Source organism: Macrobrachium rosenbergii, chromosome 12 (genome assembly GCF_040412425.1).
Source record: "Macrobrachium rosenbergii isolate ZJJX-2024 chromosome 12, ASM4041242v1, whole genome shotgun sequence".
NCBI lineage: Eukaryota > Metazoa > Arthropoda > Malacostraca > Decapoda > Palaemonidae > Macrobrachium > Macrobrachium rosenbergii.
In genome coordinates this window covers 50,074,410-50,094,413 of record NC_089752.1, presented here as the reverse complement: position 1 = coordinate 50,094,413, position 20,004 = coordinate 50,074,410, and the positions used below count along the sequence as shown (strand labels likewise).

General features: G+C 41.6%; 2 protein-coding genes across 2 annotated transcripts in view; one reads left to right on the top strand and one right to left on the bottom strand.

Moving 5' to 3' along the window:
- The window catches only part of LOC136843651 (uncharacterized), a 512,877-nt gene that overhangs the window by 484,590 nt on the left and 8,283 nt on the right, over positions 1 to 20,004 (bottom strand). The gene's annotated exons all lie outside the window — the stretch shown is intronic.
- LOC136844008 (uncharacterized) lies at positions 3,395 to 4,024 on the top strand. The gene has a single exon (XM_067113019.1). The coding sequence runs from the start codon at positions 3,395 to 3,397 to the stop codon at positions 4,022 to 4,024; it is 630 nt and encodes a 209-aa protein (XP_066969120.1).

Sequence of the window (20,004 nt, the reverse complement as noted above, 5' to 3'; positions counted from 1 at the left end):
AGTGTGTTTTGACGCGAGTACCCTACTCCATATAAGAGGGCAAAGAGTGAAAATGGACGCGGACATCCCCTCCCTCGTTCAATTAACAGCTGACCTCGCGGATTCGGAGGTCTATCTCCCTCCCATATCACCCGCGCCCGTCCCCACACCGAGGCTCCCACGCTCCTCCACACCCCTGCCCATGCCCCGCACTTCCCCAACCCAGCGGGCCAATCCAGGGCCGCCCTAGCCATAAAACTGCTGCCGTTTATGCAGGGGAATCTGTAGGCGTGGCTCTACAGGGTCGAGAGCCAGTTCAGGATTGCGGATCTTAACAACGAGGTGCTGCAGGCGGATGTAGTACTCAACGCCCTGCCGGAGGAGATCTACAGTAAGCTGCGTCCGTGGGTGTCTGAAGCATGCCCCTTACCTACCACCTCCTGAAGAAAACCTCTCTCAAACATGCTCCCTGCCGGTTGCCGAAGCGGGCCGCCCCGCGCCCTTGACCTCGCCATCAACCAGCGGCAGGATCAGAGCATCACCATCCCAGACACCGACGGCAGTAAAAGAAGCGCACAATAAGCCTGTCGCAGGAGATCCTCCTCCGTCAGCTCCTCCCGGAGGTCTGCACACAAATCCTGGAGCCCTACGCGATGCCCCTTGAAGACCTGATCATCTCAGCACAGCACTTGATGGACTCCGTAAAAGCAACAAAGCGGGTACCAGCGCCCACACTCCCAGTCAGCGCCATCCAGCAGGAGGAGGGCGCAGAGGAAGAGGTCAACGGCGTCACCAGGAGGCGCCCAGCGCCTCCCAACAGGTGGAATTCCCCAGGTCTTTGCCACTACCACAGGCAGTTCGACAAAGACGCCCTGAACTGCCTGCCGCCCTGTTCATTCGTCAAAAAACAGGGGGAGGCGGCGGCCAGCAGGACAAGCCGCCGTGGCAGCAGAAAACCCAGGGGCCCAGAACCAATAGGCTTCTGCGTCCGCGACACCGTCTCCGGCAGGATGATGCTGGTCGACACGGGGGCCGTTAGATCAATCTTCCCGGCATCTAGAGAGGACTGCAAGCGGGAACTGGATCCGGCTGCCTCCCTGACGGCCGCCAACGGGTCCCCCATCCTCTCCTACAGAACCAGGCCCCTGTCGATCTCCATCCTTGGCCGGAGGTACTCCTGGGACTTCGTGCGCCGCGGGGCGTTAGGACCTCGCTCCTGGTGCGGATTTCTGGCGCACTTCGGGCTGGCAGTTGACGTCAGTCGGAAATGCCTCCTAGATACAGACTCCTGCCAGTTCCTCCTGTTGGCAACGGGACCCAAGGCACCCACCATCTGCTCTGCCGCCCCCCGCCAATACTCGCAGCTGCTGACGGAGTTCCCCGACGTGTTCAGGCCCGAGCTCCGCCAAAAGTCCGGGGCCCCAGCCAAACATGGCATATATCACCACATAAAAACAAAGGGCCCCCCGGCACATGTGAAGTTCCGGAGGCTTCCCCCTCGACGCCTTCAGGAGGCAAAGGACACATTCGTCGAAATGGAATGGATGGGAATCTGCAAGAAGGCCTCCAGCCTGTGGGCCTCCACCCTCCACATGGTGCAGAAACCGGACGGTTCCTGGAGACCCCGCGGCGACTACAGGCGACTCAACCTGGCAACGGAACCTGACCATTACCCCCTGCCGAACATGCAGGACCTCACGGCCTCCTTCCACGGGGCCAAAATATTTACTAAGTTGGATCTCTTAAAATCATATTTTCAGGTACCGGTCGCGCCAGAGGATATACCAAAGTCTACCATCATCACGCCTTCCGGGTCCTATGTGTTCGCCTTCTCTACATTCCGGCCTGAGGAACGCTGGGGCAACTTTCAGCAGCTCATGGACAGCATCCTGGGATACCTAAAGTTCTCGTCTGCTACAGATGATATCCTTTATATTTTCCAGGTCCACAAGGAGCACCAGAAACACATCAGGGCGGTCTTGCAGTGCCTGCAGGAGAACGTCCTCATCGTATATTTTGACAAATGCACCTTAGGCACAGAAGGCCCGACTTCCTGGGCCACGAGTATCCCCAGATGGCGTCTGTCCGCTCACATCAAGTCACAGCCATCACCAGGTTCCCCGTCCCCCATCTCCGTCAAGGCCGTCCAAGAATTTCTTGGGATGGTGAACTACTACAGGAGGTTCATCCCCGGGATCGCACACACCACGGCCCCTTTGACGGAGACCCTGAGAGGCCGACCAAAATCCTTGTTGTGGGGACCCAGCCAGCAGCAGGCCTTCTCCCTGATGAAGGCTGCCCTCACCAAAGCAACCGCCTTGGCCCACCGGGATCCCAGGGCCCCCCTCCAGCTGACAACAGATGCCAGCAACATCGCCTGTGGTGCTTTCCTGGAACAGGTCATCAACGGCGCCCCCCAGCCCATCGCCTTCTTCAGCAAAAGTTCCAACTCCGCAGAGGCCGCTCTAGCACCTTCAACAGGAACTCTGCACAGTGTACCGTGCAGTCCAGCACACTTCAAAGTTCCTCCTGGAGGACACGCCTTTCACAATCTATACGGACCACCAACCGCTGGTCCACGCCTTCACCAAGCAGGGGGATGCGTGGTCCTCCAGGCAGCAACGGCATCTCTCGGCCATCGCCGAGTTCACCTGCTCCATCAAGTACCTCCCCGGCAGGAAAAACCCTGTGGCGGATGCCCTCTCCAGAGTCGAGCTGAATGCGGTGCAGTTAGGAATCAACTATGAAGACCTCGCCAGGGAGCAGGCCGCCGACCCAGAGACCCCAGCCTACCGCACCGCCATCACATCCCTAAAGTGGAGGGAAGTGCCCCTGGCCCCCGGGGACCCAAATCTCCTTTGCGACGTCAGCACCGGTCAGCCCTGCCCCTAGTGCCAGCCTCCCGCCACCGCCAGGTATTCGACATCATCCACAGTCTGTCACACCCCTCCGGCAGGACGACGGCCAAGCTGCTGTCAGAGAAGTTCATCTGGCACGGAGTGCAGAAGGACGCGAGGACCTGGGCGAGACAGTGCCTGCATTGCCAAACCAGCAAGGTGGGGCGGCACACCAAATCCGGGGTGGCGGGTTCCCGCCAGCCAGGGCAGCGTTTCGGCCATGTGCACATCGACGTCGTCGGGCCCCTTCCCCCGTTGGGTGGGTCCAGATATCTCCTGACGGTGGAAGACCGCTCAACAAGGTGGCCCGAAGCCACGCCAATGCAAGAGGCCAGCGCCAGTGCCGAGGCCCTACTCTCCAGCTGGATCAACCGCTTCGGCGTCCCTGACCACATCACAACCGAATTGTGGTCCGCCCTGGCCCAGCTGCTGGGGACAGCTCATCACACCACCACGTCCTACAACCCAGCCGCCAACGCCTGGTCGAGCGTTTCCACAGGTCCCTGAAGGCGTCCCTTATGGCCCGCTGTACTGCCGAGGACTGGAAGTACCAGCTGCCGTGGGTCCTCCTCAGGTTGAGAACCGCCCCCAGTGCTGACGGCGCCCCTTCCGCAGCCGAGAAAACCTACGGCGAGCCCCTCGTGGTCCCGGGCGAACTAGTGACAGAGGATCGCCACAACCCATCGGTCCAGAGTCTTTGCGAAATCATCGGCAAGTTCGCCCCCTACAAGAGGACATATACCAACAGGTCAGCCACCTTCATGCCGCCCGGGCTGGCCTCCACTACCCACGTCTTTGTCAGAGATGACGCCGTCCGCCCACCACTGACCAGGCCCTACAAGGGGCCCTTCCGCGTGCTGGAGCAGAACAGCAAGGCATTTTTGCTCGCACTCCACGGGAGGGACGATTGGGTGTCAATCGACCGGGTCAAGCCCGCCCTCCTGGAGGAAGACACAACCGTCAGCACACCGCACCCTCCGTTGGCGCAGCCACTGCCGCAACCGGGCCCTCGCAAGAAGCAGAAACGTGGCCGCCCCCGGAAAAGGCCACCCACACCCACATTCAGCCACCCTCGCACACAGGACGTCCCTCCGTTGTCCTCACGCAGCCGGGGCACCCTTCAACGCCCCAGCAGATACGCCGATTAATCAGACATTACCTACGTCTTGCGGGGGAGTATTTGTAAAGTCCCCGCTAAGCAAGTTTTCTTTGATGACGGCCCATTTTTTTTGTACCTACGATTCGTCACAATGGACGGGCCAGGTCACGAAAATTCAATTATTTAAACTGTGTATGCAATTATCTATATGTTCATCAACTGTGTACCGTGTATTTCTTCTTTTGCAGGCGTCAAGATTATATTCAACTTTAATTCTATCTATTGTTGGATTGTATATTGTACTCGTTCACTGTATTTATTTATTAATTGTTATCGACCTCAGGTCACCCTTGCTTCCATTGTCTTCCGCGGCCCGGCCAGTGATGCCAGCATAAACCACCTGGAACTTGAATATATCAGCAGTAACTTTAACCTGCTCGTTTCTTTAGCACCTCTTATAGCTTTACAGTATTCGTTCAAGTTGTAATTTGCAGCGACAGTTCTGAGCAAAATCAACATTTTTCGACATAACCTACCAAGTAACCTTACACAAATGAATTTATGGCACCACAATGAACGGAATGCTTGCATAATTGGAAACGCGATCTTCCATAATGGAATCAAGAGTTAAATTTGAGCAATGTCCAACGAAAAACGTGGGGCACAATAAAGGAACGAATGCAATGTTATGATGAGAGAGAGAGAGAGAGAGAGAGAGAGAGAGAGAGAGAGAGAGAGAGAGAGAGAGAGTCTGCTGTTGTGTAAGCCTCGGCCTATATGTAGAGCTATTCATTTCATTATTTTTTTTTCTTTTAGAGATTGAGCGATACTATATTTGTATAGTATGTTTTAGCAATGGAGAGAGAGAGAGAGAGAAACTTTGGCAACATCAAGAAACATCCAGTTACTTGTGTTTTCCCGCCGAAGTTCTCGCTCTGCTCCTCACATCATAGAGAACGCTCTTGCGGATTTAAATAGATTTGGTCAACCTACCCTAGCTGTCACAACATTTACTGCTATTAATTCCAGTGGACTTTTAACACGTGAAATATAAATATGAATGTGTAAAAATTAAAGAAATTATCATTACCTCATATGATGATGCAATAATAAGCCTGTTCATAACGGAAAACGAGTAAATATTGCCGTTCTGATAAACAGTACTATACCGAGATATCCACACACCATCTTTTAGATCTCTATGAACGAAGTCATCTGAGAAATTCTGATTACTTCGGACATGCATGGTGTTTTTAAGTATCTGAACGTTTTTGTTTTGCAGATTTAACATATATGATATAATTTGCATTGTATTTTCATATTCTAGAGTAAATGTACCGAGATTATGTGTTTTCTGTAAGAAAAAAATTAAAATTCGATGAACGAAATCTAATGAAAACTGTATCCTCACTTTCCTTGCTGAGTGTACATACATACATGAATGTTCACCTACTAACTCTGATCTGAATATACGTTTGTATTGTATATGTACATACCCTGAGCATATATCAATTGCTATATTTCCTGTTACCTTTATTATTATCCCGTCACCAACTTAGCTGTCCTGTTACCTAATTATCCATTACCCTTTGACTCCATAGTTCTTTTAATCAGGTGTTTCACATAACTTTTTGGTAACACGACCTTTTCATCTCTCCGTTCAAACAATGTCAGCATCTCTTAAATTCTTCTAAGACTTTTTTTTCAGTCTCTTTCTTCTTGGTTTCCTCTTGCCCCTCTTCCCTCTCCAATCTCCTCTCTACATAATTCGGACGAACTATCGTTCAACTTCCTCTTCTTCTGTTCTCTTCATTTCCTCTTCCCCCTCCCCGTTGCCTTTCGTGCTCTATTCACTTGTCCCTTTCGTACCAATTGCTTTCCAGCCCTCAGCCAAAATCTAGGGGGAGCTTCATCAGGATGATCGCTCGTTCTCATGTGACGGACCTGCCATAATCTTAGGGCAAAGAAAGAATGGAGGGAGAAGAGGAGGTGAGAGAAGCAGGGGACGAGGAAGAAAAAGTGAATGAAAAGAGGAAGAGGTGAGAGAAGACGGTGATTTGGTGGGAAAGTTAAACCCAAGAAAACAAAGGAGATCGCGATGAAAAAAAACCTACTAGAAAAACTGACGGAATGGAGGAAGCAAAAATGGCGGGGCTGAGGAGGAATTAGGGGTTTGCGGAACGAAGTAGCAGGATCGAAAGGAGATGATGAGATCAAGTAAGAAATTAAAGAAGGAAAGCAGTTTTTCTGAAAAGTAATGGCATTGTTCGCTTGACTCGGTTTCCATGGAAGCATTCCTGTAGTTGGGTGATACTGAAATCGAGTTTACGATATCATACACCTCTGTACCCTTGTCTTGCTCACTTAGACACACTCTCTCTCTCTCTCTCTCTCTCTCTCTCTCTCTCTCTCTCTCTCTCTCTCTCTCTCTCTCTAAATCTTGGCTTCGAGCACATAATCTTTGCTTTTTGCTAAGAACACACACACACACACTAACTACCTTTTACGTTTCATTTTCTTGATTAAGTAACTTCACCTAAAATTCCTTTGTTATTTTACGCATTCCTAATGAATATTCATTACAACAAGAAACCAATGACGTCATGCTCTGATGTAGTGGATACAAAGATTACAGACATGAAGGTGGTCAAGGGTGTCGGTGGTACCGATTTCACTCAACAAGGTTTATTGTTAACAGACTTTCGCCTTTCAAAATAGATGGCACATTAGTTTAGACTCCCTGGTTCCTTAGTTAAGCAATGCTGTACTTTCAACACTCCTAATGTTCTTTAAATAAATAAACACGTCTCATGCAGTTCCTTTTCATTTACTATCATTTACTTTTCTTACTAATGGGTAACTCAGGGAGGGGGAACCTTCAAGTTAATACCCAGTCTCGCTGATCCAGATGGGCAAGTCCAAGGAACTTGCCATTACCTCAGCTTATCACACTCCCTTATATAAATAAATCATGCAAAATGAAATGGTATGTAGACACCTTGAGATAACACCGTGTATGCCTTCGAAGATACGTTATTTTTCTCTTGAAGGAACATTACTGATTCTGTTACGTGAAAATTTAGCAGAGGAAATAACAACCTTTATTATGAAATTATGGCCCACAATTGGGATAATTAGCTTTAAGAACGAATGCAACTACTCTAACATATGAAAAGAGAGAGAACGGTTTTCACATTCTACCCAATGCATTACTACCGTAAAGTAATTCACCTAGTATTTGATAATTTAATTACATTTTTATCTACTTATTTATCAATTTGTTTATCTAATTTTTCTTTTCTAATAACTGACCTCTTCATCCTATATTTCCTATACATTCTTTTATTGCTTTCAAATGAACACCGTATTTCATGGAAGTTTGAATTTTACATCAGTATCGCCAGTGGGCTTGTTCCATAAGAATAGGGGCCATCTTCTGAATAAATAATAATAATAATAATAATAATAATAATAATAATAATAATAATAATAATAATAACAGAAACAGCGGCAGACTCTACGGTAACACCCACAACACATGAACTTTAGACCTTCAGTCAGGAGGTGATGGCTTCCTCGTGTGAAGTACGTAGGACCTGAACTTCGATTTGAAATAAGATAAAAAAAAAAGATAGGAGAAAAAGGGATGCAGTTAAGTCGCTGAAAATGGAGGCACCTGATTGTTTAATATTGCGAATACATAGGATTTTATAGCAAACAGAACACTAGGTTCTGCTTGTTGTCATGGTTAAAAGATCCACTTTGAATATACACATATTTGGAACTATAACAACAGGAGCTTTTACGTGTTTTCCAGTATGCCTCTTCAGCTGAACAGGCACGTTGGAAAATATTCGAAAGCTCTTGTTGTTATAATTACAAATACACATAGGTACAAGCAACAGTCAATCTTTTAAACATACGTTTTATTTTATTAGAATTTACAAAGCGTTAGTTTTAAATTTACTTGAAACAATCGTGCGAGGTCTAAAAAATACAAACGCAAACACACGCCTTCTCACACGGCATCGCATACAAATACAAATACTACATTTAATGAACATAAATGAGTGGACGTGAAAGGTCAACACAGATGTTGTTACGAGCAAGAGTTCCATACTTACTTAACTGGCGCTTTTACTTAAGATATAACAACAACAAAATTTCTAAATGACGTATTTTCTCAAACAAAACTTATCTCATAAAACCAACGTTAAAATTAAAACAAGAATTCACTCAGTGTAACGGAAAAACAATAAAGAAAAAATAATACTAGCAGTGTGTGTGTGTGCGTGCGTGTTGAAAAAGTTGGAGTCGTCTTAACAATCCAATATTGGAACCTGACCATTACGGACACAACAGAAATAACCAAGGTACAAAAGGAGGCTTCTCAGAAGCAGAGCAGAGGCTTTCAGACGCGTGTTTTTTTCTTTCTTTCTTTTTCACCACCAGAGAGATTTTATTTACACAAAAAATCGTCATTCCCCCATTCCTACCCCCACAAGCCGCTGTCTCTCTTTTCACATCTGCATCTCTATTCTTATTCACCATACGCTTTTGGAGGGGTTGGCACTAGAGGACACAAACTTCCAGTTTCTCAGAAAGTCTTCAGGGATGATGATGCTAGCCCGTCGCCCTTCTTTCTTGACCTCAGCGAACAAGGGTATCCATTTACATCGGGATGGACTGGTGGGTAACATTCCAGGACCGAAGCAAAGGCTAAGTAAACGTGTATTGATGACTGTCCTCTCAAAATATGACGGCAATATTTACGTACTTTTCGCCAACGCATCCCACTTAACCATGTCAAGTAGATTACGATGCGCTCTATTTATTTATTTATTTTATATTTCGTGCTGATTAAACATGGGAGTTTATTTCATCCAAAATGGGATGACGGAAAAAGTAGAAAACGGCAGACACCGACTCCTTCACCCTTTAACTGTTGAGTCGAGGTTCAACACTATGAAGAAAACTTCCACAACCTAAGCATTTTCATTTATCTACACAGAAGGGTCTTCGCGTTGCGTCTTTTCCCCTGCAGAAGGTATAGCTGTAGAGGATGTTACCCTATCAACTAGCATTTTGGCATAAGACTGCCTGTCCCCTACCCTTCTTGATACCCGACTATAACCCACTAGAAGTAACTAATTAATTCACTGTGAAAGTTAACAAAGGCGCAATGTGTTTTGAATGGAGGCGCCCACATTACTTCAACCTGACTTTTCTCACAAATGATCTACATCGAGTGTGTGTGCGTGTGATAGAACGTATTCAATACGTACTTGGTTTACCCTTACTCTGAAGTACATGAATGTATGTATGAATGTATGAAATTTGGGCCACATGGCCCCACTTAGGCAAGGTACGCCATTCAGGGCCCTCATGGCAATGAAGATTTGAATTTTTATTAAAAAACAATATGCCTTCCTTTGATTGTGACTACCCTCGTTACGCAGTTTTCCATCGCTCCATCCGCATTCATCCATGTACACAGAGCATAAATGCATTCATATAAACAAAATCACGCACATGAATATATTTTTCGGTACACGGTACTTCAAATGTCTAAGGCAAAAATTTCCTCGCTAAGGGTTATCCAATTCGGCTGGAGTGATGAGGGGGCGTCTGTCCTCTTTTGGGAAACTAAACATCAGAATAGGATAAATATCCTTGGACAGCCTTCCCTTCCACCTTGAGGGAAGATGAAATTTCCTAATCACGACTTCTGCCTCCGGCGTTCTGCTTTCCTTTTTATTTTACCTTCTCTCCCATCGTTAATGCCATCAAAGCTTTCGTTGTTTTGTTGCTGTGTCTAATTTCTTTCATTCCGATGTTTGTATTATTAGTAGTATTATTAACATTGTACTTGTCCTATCAGAAATGCATCGACATCGAATTTCTATCGGGTTTATTGTTTTGATGTATTTTCTTTTCAAGATTTTAATAGTTTAACGTACAGTTCATTAACCATGTACTATCTGTTACACACAAAAAAACGAGTGCAGATACGTATTACACTGTATATAAAGGATCTTGCGTTTCGCACAACAGGGCAATTAGTGCCATTATTATTATTGCCATTGTTGCAATTTTGCTGAAGTACCTCTCCACTGGATGAAAAGAGATATTAATTGGAGTATATTTACAATCACCTCATGAAACAAATCGGCAACCTGTTCCCTAGCATCTTACCTCCTCTACATCTCTCTCTCTCTCTCAAACTCAGCCCAGCCTAACCAAGTATAGAAGTTTAGCAAATTCCTTCCGACCAGCTTAGATGTAAGAAAGAAATCTTGACAATAGATTTATTAAATATCAGTGAACTTAAATGTCAAATGCCGGCAAGCGAAAGAAAAGTATGGTTGGGATTCCTCGTAAATCAGTGAATGAATAATTACTAGCAATAAACATGAGTAGTGTGACCTACAATGAAGCACGATTATGCAAGACACCACGATAACCCTTTTGCTCGTTCTTCGATTTTACGAGATTCGCAAACTGCTCTCATCCCACACTGTCCCCTATGTTGAAGATTAACCAGGCTGTCTTCCAGCACGGGCTCTTGCTCCTAAAGCCACCCATAAACCTAGTCCCGACTCCCTCTTCCATCCCTAAGAACATAACTCACTTCATTCAGCTTTTCATCTGTCCACTTTGGTTTCGTCCCACCTAGCTGTGCAACTTAATTAACTTTGCTTCAACTTTTATTCCTGTTTTTAATTCTCTTAAAACAAATCCACAAGGCGAGCCTTATTAGTTACTAAAAAACTTTTTTCTTTTTCATTTTAACAAAGAAAGGAACGGAAGAAAATATTACGAACTCCATTTCCGTAATCCTACGTAACAGGAAAGGGAGATTTCTATACGACTGAATCCACTGCCTTTCAGTCATAATCGGATCATCTACCTTTTCCTATAAACTATTTAAAACTTTTACCTTTTTCTAGAATCTAAAAGGAAAAATAGAGTGTTTACTTCTGAATATAGAACTCAATATCTTTGGCAATCATGCAAACACTGGTTCCAAAGAGAGAGAGAGAGAGAGAGAGAGAGAGAGAGAGAGAGAGAGAGAGAGAGAGAGAGAATGTATTACCAGAACCCATACGCGAGTAATGAAAGAAACGAATGGAAAAGGATCCAATACATATGACAGTGATTTGAGCTCCCAGTAAAAGGGAGGCCTTCACTCAAGTAACCGTAGCAGCCGCCTCTTTTGTACAAAAGGAGACAAAATTGATGTCAAAGCTTTCGGAACACGACTGCTCGTGAACATTCAATAAGATTACGCATTAATTCTGTGATCATTTTTACGTGTAATCCTGGATTTATTAGGATAAACCAAGCTAAAGGAGGCTTTGCTCGGCCATGTGTAAAAGGGGATTAGTTAGCCGCCTTTTCTGTTCTCGTTCCGTGGAGAAAGGGAAGGCCTGTATTTCAGTAAGCCTCCTTTGGTCGCATTGTATAATCGCTTTCAGGAACAAAATCCACCCTGAAAGGATTTCTCCTAATAACGCGGCGTCATAACAAATGAAATGTGATTGCAAATACTGCTAAATGACTCTCGCGTTCCTATTCCTTTGGTATACTCTACTGCCATTTCGAAGATATTGTGCACTATGAAGTCAACTAATTCAAATTTCTAGTCACCCAGATGGCTAAACAGAAGTCGAGATTGTTTTCTGTAGCCTAGCAAAAAAAACAGCAACTATGTTTCTGACGCCGACTGAAAGTCACGAACTCAACAGCTACTCGACTTGATCGGTGATGATTCACGCCATTCACTTTCAGAATACGGCACTCCCTGCCTTCCTATGCATTTCATAAGAACTTTAAACTTCCGCTTTTGAAAAGAATATTCACCACAAAAGATGAACACGCTAACGCACGCTTTTCTTGCAGTGTTCAACCTCGATTTGGCCGTTGCCTAAATAACTGAATCATATAAAAAAAAAACGGAAAAAGAATATTAAAACGATCTCTTTAAACTAGACAACTGTTCAGAGAATTTAATTATACCTTACCATTTAAGTATAGCCATTTTTTATTACTGGGATACCAGACACGTTGGCCTCTGTCTTCAAGAAAAACAGCAAAAGTTGAAAGTGATAAACTACGTCCTTCAGAAGTACTTATTTTCAGGTTACAATTAGTATACAATTACCTAGTCAAATTCGTCTAACCAGTCTAGTTTATGACTATTTTTCTCAGGGTTCTTGATTTCACAAAACTGCAACAGAGTCAGACTGACCAGCATTTGATGTCAATGACCTTTGAAATGGCTTATGATCCACAGCTTCGTCCCAAAGCAAACAGAAGCAACAGCAATGACGTGCTATGGACACAGCATACCCAATGCATTAAACCCACCAAGATCAAAGGACATCAAACAATAACAGCAACAATACAAAGATAAAAGGATTCAAAGGCCAAATATCGCTCTTCAAACGATATTAAATCCAGAAATAAACTTTAATTAGGCGAAACGACAGACATCGTGCAAAATTACGGCTCAAAATACGTCCAGAAGAAAAAACAATAACTGAAACGGAATAGGCTTGAAACGACAGACTTAAAATTTCATTAAAATTCTCCGTTTCCCTTTTTTGTCTATCAGTGATCGACAATGAAAACGCACTTTATGGAAAAAAGGGAAATCGCTAATTAGAGACTATCAAAGTGCAGTACTCTCGGTGCCTACGAAGCGATCATAATTACGTCTACATCAAAGTCACAAATTCAATTTTATTTGTAACTCAAACAGCATTCTTTTTATTACGCAACGACTGGCCGGAACCTTTCCGATCAGCACGTACATAAAAAAAATCCTTTATTCGTTATTGTACACAGTCTATATATGTGTATATATATATATATATATATATATATATATATATATATATATATATATATATATATATATATATATATATATAATATATATAATATATATACACACACATATATATATACTGTATATATGTATATATATACATTATATATATACGTAATGTGTGTGTGTGTGTGTGTAATAATTTCAGGCAGGATCATTTGCAGTCTAAGCTGACTTGGTGACGTCTTATAGTAACTTTTATCTAGCCAATGCGAGTCTAAATTTGAAATATTATTCTGGAACTTTTACACACCTTTATGTGATCGCTAATATTCGCTTATATTTGTAACAAAACACTTGAATAGTTGTGAGACTTTGAATGTTAAATCTATTCAAATGCCCTTTATTTTCATTTATATCACATGAACAGTAATAATGCTCAGAGCACGCCAGTTTTTTTTTTTTTTAGGGTGAAAATGTGTGTGAGTGTGTGTGTGTGTTTGTGTGTGTGCGTAGGAAGGGAGGGGGTTATAGAGCAAGAGGTAAAGACGCGCTCGTTTACATAGGCTGCTTTATCCAAAAATTAACTTTCTCGCATCTGTTTGCATTAATCTAAAGGTTCGGTGGTTTTTAAGCATTTATTTCAGCTAAAGTTAAGTTTCTGAACATCTTACTGACTTGCGCATAGGTGTTTGCGATGGGTTAATGATTCACATAGGCACACAAACACTAATTCATCTCTTATACTTCGAATCTTCCTTGCATATATGTGGGTTTACAAAGGAACAGAGGCTCTGACATATTTACTTTAAGCACGTTAGTGTCAAGGACTTCTAGTCTGTGAGTACCTAACGTATGTGCGTGTGCGTGGGAGCCTGTGATCGTTTGATTTTCATACATTGGTCGTAGGTGTGTGAAAGGTTATAGGGTCTCTGAATGCCTGCCTCCCTTGAATACGGGTATGAATTTTATGGAATTCTTTTACAACATCTCATGAGCTGATATACCAGGAGTTTGTCATTTTTAACTGCATTAAATTAGGAGGGTGTGTGGGTGTAACTTTAATAGTTTGACATGAATGCAAACCTATCTGTGTTTGTGTGTAAGAGTGGATTATATATAAGATGGTTTATAGATCAATGAATATTTGATCTTCTCTCTATTATCTCAATGAATTACCTAATAACGTATCCAGCGATGTATTCGGAATAAAGTCAAAAGCATTTATGACAATTTTCTCTTTAACGAGGATACGTAAATCTCTCTCTCTCTCTCTCTCTCTCTCTCTCTCTCTCTCTCTCTCTCTCTCTCTCTCTCTCTCTCTCGTGTGTGTGTGTGCGCGTAAGTAGTCTGATAAATTTTGATAAATTTTGGCCAAGTCTCCTGAACCTAAACTCCCAAGTTGTGAGATATCAATTAAACCAAATTTTTTCTAGATTTTAGTTAACGGTTCTAATTTATCTTTACTCATGTTTGAATCTGAAAAAAAAAATGGTAAAACTCCTTTGAAACATTATTTATTTTCCAACAATCCAGGTGTAATATTACTTTCAACTTAATGTTTGAGAACATTTATATACAATATATATATATATATATATATATATATATATATATATATATATATATATATATATATATATATTATATAACTACACACACACACACACACACACATATATATATATATATATATATATATATATATATATATATATATATATATCAGCATGTCTTTGGGGTTAGATTGATAGTTCTGGTTGCGACCATTAAAATTCAATACTTTGATTCCCTTAGATCACCAGTCACAATGAGTTTATAATGAAGACAGTTCTTCTACCCAAAGCCCTCCCAGGGTCGAGCCTGAATCACCACTTCGTTTGATAGACCGATCACACAAGCATACACACAGACACACACATCTATAAATATATATAATTTATATATAGATAGATAGACAGATATACAGATAGACAGGTATGCTATATATACTGAAATAATTAACATTCTCATAAATAAATAAAATAAAAAAAGAAATATCAAATAAGTAACGGAAAATGTCCAAATAAGAAAATGAAAAAATAAACAATAAAGAACAATTGAGAAGTAATTAGTTTACCAAATCAATTGACAAACAAAGACGGGAGCGCCCTTAAAAGTGATGATGATGATGATGAAAGCACTTATGCAAGCACATGCAGCGCGCCCCTCCGTGGCTCCAGGTACCCGAAACTTACTCCAACAAGCAAACAAAGACTGATGAAATTGTTTATACAGAACGAGGCTGTGTGCCCACACGACCAAGACTGGTCAATTCTCATATAAGAAGACCTCAAGTGGATCAAGTGGACCACTTCGTAAAGGTTGAGGGAATCTCTCTCCCTCCTTCTCCTTACCTACCTGCCTACCAACTACTTTCATACATCCCTGCATCTCACAATATAAATACATGCGTATTTCTTCATAAGTCTTATCTGTAATATTTCCACTGGAATTTTTGGCTCTTGTACTAAATATTTTAAGTACTTGTAAATTATGAAAGACCATTAGCCTGTTGTCTTTTAAAGTTTCTTTCTAAGTGATCTGCTATCTATCGTCCTAATTATTTACCTGGCTAAAAATTATTCCCTACAAACTATAAATGTATCGAGTTGATGTACAGAGTATCTACCAGGCCTAGTGATTCTCTCTCTCCTTCTTCCACCTTTACATTTTTCCCTTTATCCCCTTCACACCTCATTCTTCTAATAACTAATCCTAACCACCTTTACCAAATCCCAGTACCCACTGAATTAAAGCTCCTTGGCCCATTTTATCTTGACGTTTTCTTTTTTCAGATTATTTTTCATAGTATGACAATAAGTGCATATACTGTACGTCCCCCATCTTAATGAACGTCTGTACCCTCTTCCTGAAGGTGCAAATATCCGTCATTACGTTCTCATACCGAGCTACATAACTATAATTATCATCTAGATTTTAACTGCTTCCAATATGGTTGCTTAGCATTTTGTTGAATATGGATTTTTAAGGAAATCATCATTAGCTTCAAGAACATCCTCCGCCTTTATTTATTCACCCACTCTCACCAACGCCACCACCAGTGTTCCTTCAACATCAACAAGGTCCTCTCCTTTTTCATCAGTCATCATACTCTTATCTTTCCCATGTTAAGCCTAACCCACCTAAAGCACGGTGTTTTACTTATAGAGTACCGACAATCCAAATGAAGCTAATTACCTAGTAGAAAAATAACCCTTATGAAATTTCTATTTAAAGACCCTTGCTTCACTCCTGACCTTATCCAAATACGAGAAACCTCTCTCTCTCTCTCTCTCTCTCTCTCAAAAATAAACGCACACCAAACACCTTACACTCATAAACACCTAGCCCATTTCATTCTCTCTCTCTCTCTCTCTCTCTCTCTCTCTCTCTCAGACCCCAAATTTCCCAATCACTGCATACACCGATAGCCCTAACACACACAATATAATCCCTATTTCCCTCAAATAAATACAGGTGGGCGTGCACGAGCTCCGATACAAAAGAAAGGTAGACGCATTAACAACAATACAAGGATTTATTCTTTATACTACAGGCTATGAGGAGATCTACGAGGCTTCACTTTCGTGGACAGATACACAACTGAGGATTTAAAAACTCATAACCATTACAAGAAGCCCGAAGAAGGATATGGGAGACGATGGCGTCAGCAGAACAAGTAAACGAGTGTGTGTGTAAACTTTATGAAGTAGACTGAATCATTCGCTACTCATTTTTGTATCTTTCATCGTCGTCACACACACACACACACACACACACACACAATGCCTCTCAGGCATAAGTCTGAGTTAGCTCAGCTTTCTGCCCAAGACTTACTCCTCCAAACTCCTTCCTAGCTTTTTATCTAACCGCTTCAGACCAGCTGTTCTCGACGGCACATCAAACTATATCTAGTGGCATTCCGCACGGCTCAGCTCTCTCACTTACTCTTACCCTTCCCCCCATCAAGGACCTCTCCGATCTCCCTCCTCTTTTTATTCAAATAACTACCAATGAGTCTGTCCTTTTTATATTTGTCTATTTTCCAGTTATACACTTTTGTTTGCATTTTTCTTCATTTATAAGCGTTGATATGGAGAGTATATAGTAAACGGAAACTGATTATTTAGCTTGTTCAATTTCTCCAAAAACATAACTTTCTTATTTATGTCTACTTTTTAATCAGTTTAATATAATGAAATTCAAGTCCGTTTCTATCAAAACTGTCTCCATACCCATAACTGTCATGAAGAGATCGAACAGTCCAAGTGAATAAACCCAGAAAACGTTTATCTTCTACATAGTAAATTCTTCTCTTCGTCCAAGTCACCTTAGCCATCGTTCTGAACTAACCTTCCCCATTTGTGACGTCACTGATACATTTGATACTCCATCTCTTCTTTCTATATTTCCCATTACTTCTTTCAAATGAACACCATACTCTTCGGAAGCTTGAATTTCAAGTCAATGGCCACCGTAGGGTTGTTCCATATGAATAGGGTTCATCTTCTGAATAATAATAATAATAATAATAATAATAATAATAATAATAATAATAATAATAATAATAATTCCGTTATTTAATTTCTCGACTCGACGAATCAAGACAATGTGCCTCATGCATGGTCTTGCCCCTCTCTCATCGTCTGATACTTATCTCCCTGTCTCTTCTTTTCGTCCACAGCATATACCTACTGACAAGAACCAATGGCAACAACTGAACTGCTGTGTATGCAAGAACATCACTTCACTTACTATTGATTAGTTGCGATAGCGATGCCTATTTTGAACGATTCTCATCACCAGTTCCAATGATCTTTACTTTTTTTTTAACAGTCCTAAATGGAATTCTGCAGCTGATCGTTAAAAATGCTATACAGTTCCGTTTGCATAAATCTGCTAATTTTATGAACTTGAAATGATAATAAAGAATTAATTTCCTAATGCAATCAAAATTTGCTACCAATGCATGGTATCTATACCAAAAATGATTACAGCCTTAATAAAAAAAAAACACACACACACACCAGAACGTTTAGAATGAAAGTCTCTGAAAAAAAAAAAACTGATCGGAAACCAAACATGTCCAAGTGTTTTTTCAAGGTCAAGAGAACAAGACTCAACAGTTTCTGATGATGAATCATTACAAATCGATAATCCTGTGAGAGAGAGAGAGAGAGAGAGAGAGAGAGAGAGAGAGAGAGAGAGTTCTAAAACTAATTGCTACCTCACCAATCAGTGAGGCCCCTTTCGCTGACGTCACTAATTTGGAACACGTGATAAGCCTTTCTCCTTTCCTCTTCTTTATTAGAAGATCTAACTTTAATTTTTTTAAGACTTCTTCAGATACACCACCGTCGACTGGGTCATCTTGACCTTTCCCTCCTATTCCTTACACACGCTCTTAATAGAAATGGGGTTCCACAACAAAACAACAATGAGAACAAATTAGGTGTCTTCAAACTTCTGCAAGGTGAATTCCTCAATAATTTACCTGTTAACATGTATTAGACTCTACAAAGATCTTTCGAAGGCCTGCTCAGCTCCTATTATTCTAATACTGATACTGAGAGCTAAGCAGGTTCCCGGAGCTCTCTACGACAGATTTTTTTATATTTTTACTAAAAGATATTACAGAGTTAACTTTATTATTATTATTATTATTATTATTATTATTATTATTATTCAAGACTCTGTTTATTCTAATTCTTTCATGATCGACGCTCATAATCAAAGAAATATTAATTTGCCATCGCCAGAGATTGGTCAAAACCCCAATTGAAAGACGTCACAAGGTTCCGTATTACAACATAAATATCTCCGGTAAAGAATAACAGAGAGCGTCACAGAAGAATGCACGCTGTTCCTACGTACATTTCTCTCAGAGCGATCATTCACGATAAAAAAAAAAAAAAAAAAAAACACCGTAATCAAACTAATAACGCTCCCAGCCCGACAATTCAGCTTCTGACGCTCGCAAATTCTTTAGTCATGAAAGGCAGTGCTGATACACCTGATTCAGGCTACAACCTAAAGAAAGTTCATGAACAGATAAAAAAATAAATAAAAATCTATCTTGGGCAAGTTCTAATCACGTGACATCAAGCAAGGCACCCTTACGACCAAGTCCCAAAAGTGTGACGCGAATTTTTCTTTAATAAATATTTCATTTGTCATCGTTATTGCTGCTATTTCGTTTATGTGCTTGTTCTAACAGGTTGCCTGAGCAGTCCAAATAGTGAAACTTTCTGCAAAAAGGCTACATTTCCTAACATACTCGTACACGTATACGCACAATCAACACAAATATTTGCTCATGCTTTTATTTCTCTCTCTCTCTCTCTCTCTCTCTCTCTCTCTCTCTCTCTCTCTCTCTCTCTCTCTCTCTCTCTGTATATATATACATACATTATATATATGTGTGTATGTATATATGTATGTATATAGATATAGATAGACACAGATATACATATATGTATATATATACATATACATTATATGTGTATATATAATATATTATGTATATACACACACACATATATATAGATACAGATACAGATTTACATATATATATATGTGTGTGTATATGTATGCATGTATAAAAACGCTGTGTGGCTCCAGATAAAAATCTATATAGTAGCCACTTCTACGTTCGTACTTTGATTTGCATATCATATGATAATACAAGAATTAATTCACAAGTCTGGCAATACATAAATACCGGCAGCAACTTTGTGAAACAGTATTTGTGCAAACGTACCTGAGATTCAATTTATCCTGACAAACACCAGCAACCATAATGCATCATATTCAATACATATTTTTACTGCAAGCGAAATGAACATTTACTGGACACCATAAATATTTGAAAACTCATTATCTCTGAAAAAAGGGTTCAGCATGAATGATACTCCCCATAAAAGAGACACTATCCCTCATTTATGATCAAATCATACAGCCATAAACCCCACTTTCTCATCACGATTCAGCGCCGGACCATAATTCAACCGTTTAATCACATCTCGGAGCTCTTCATTAACCGTCCAAGCTAATTTACTGCTGTTATTGTCAACAACGGCTCGGTATCTGTACAACAGCAACAAAAAGTGGCCACCTATATACGTTCCTTCTTATGAACTGCGGGAGTGCGCGGT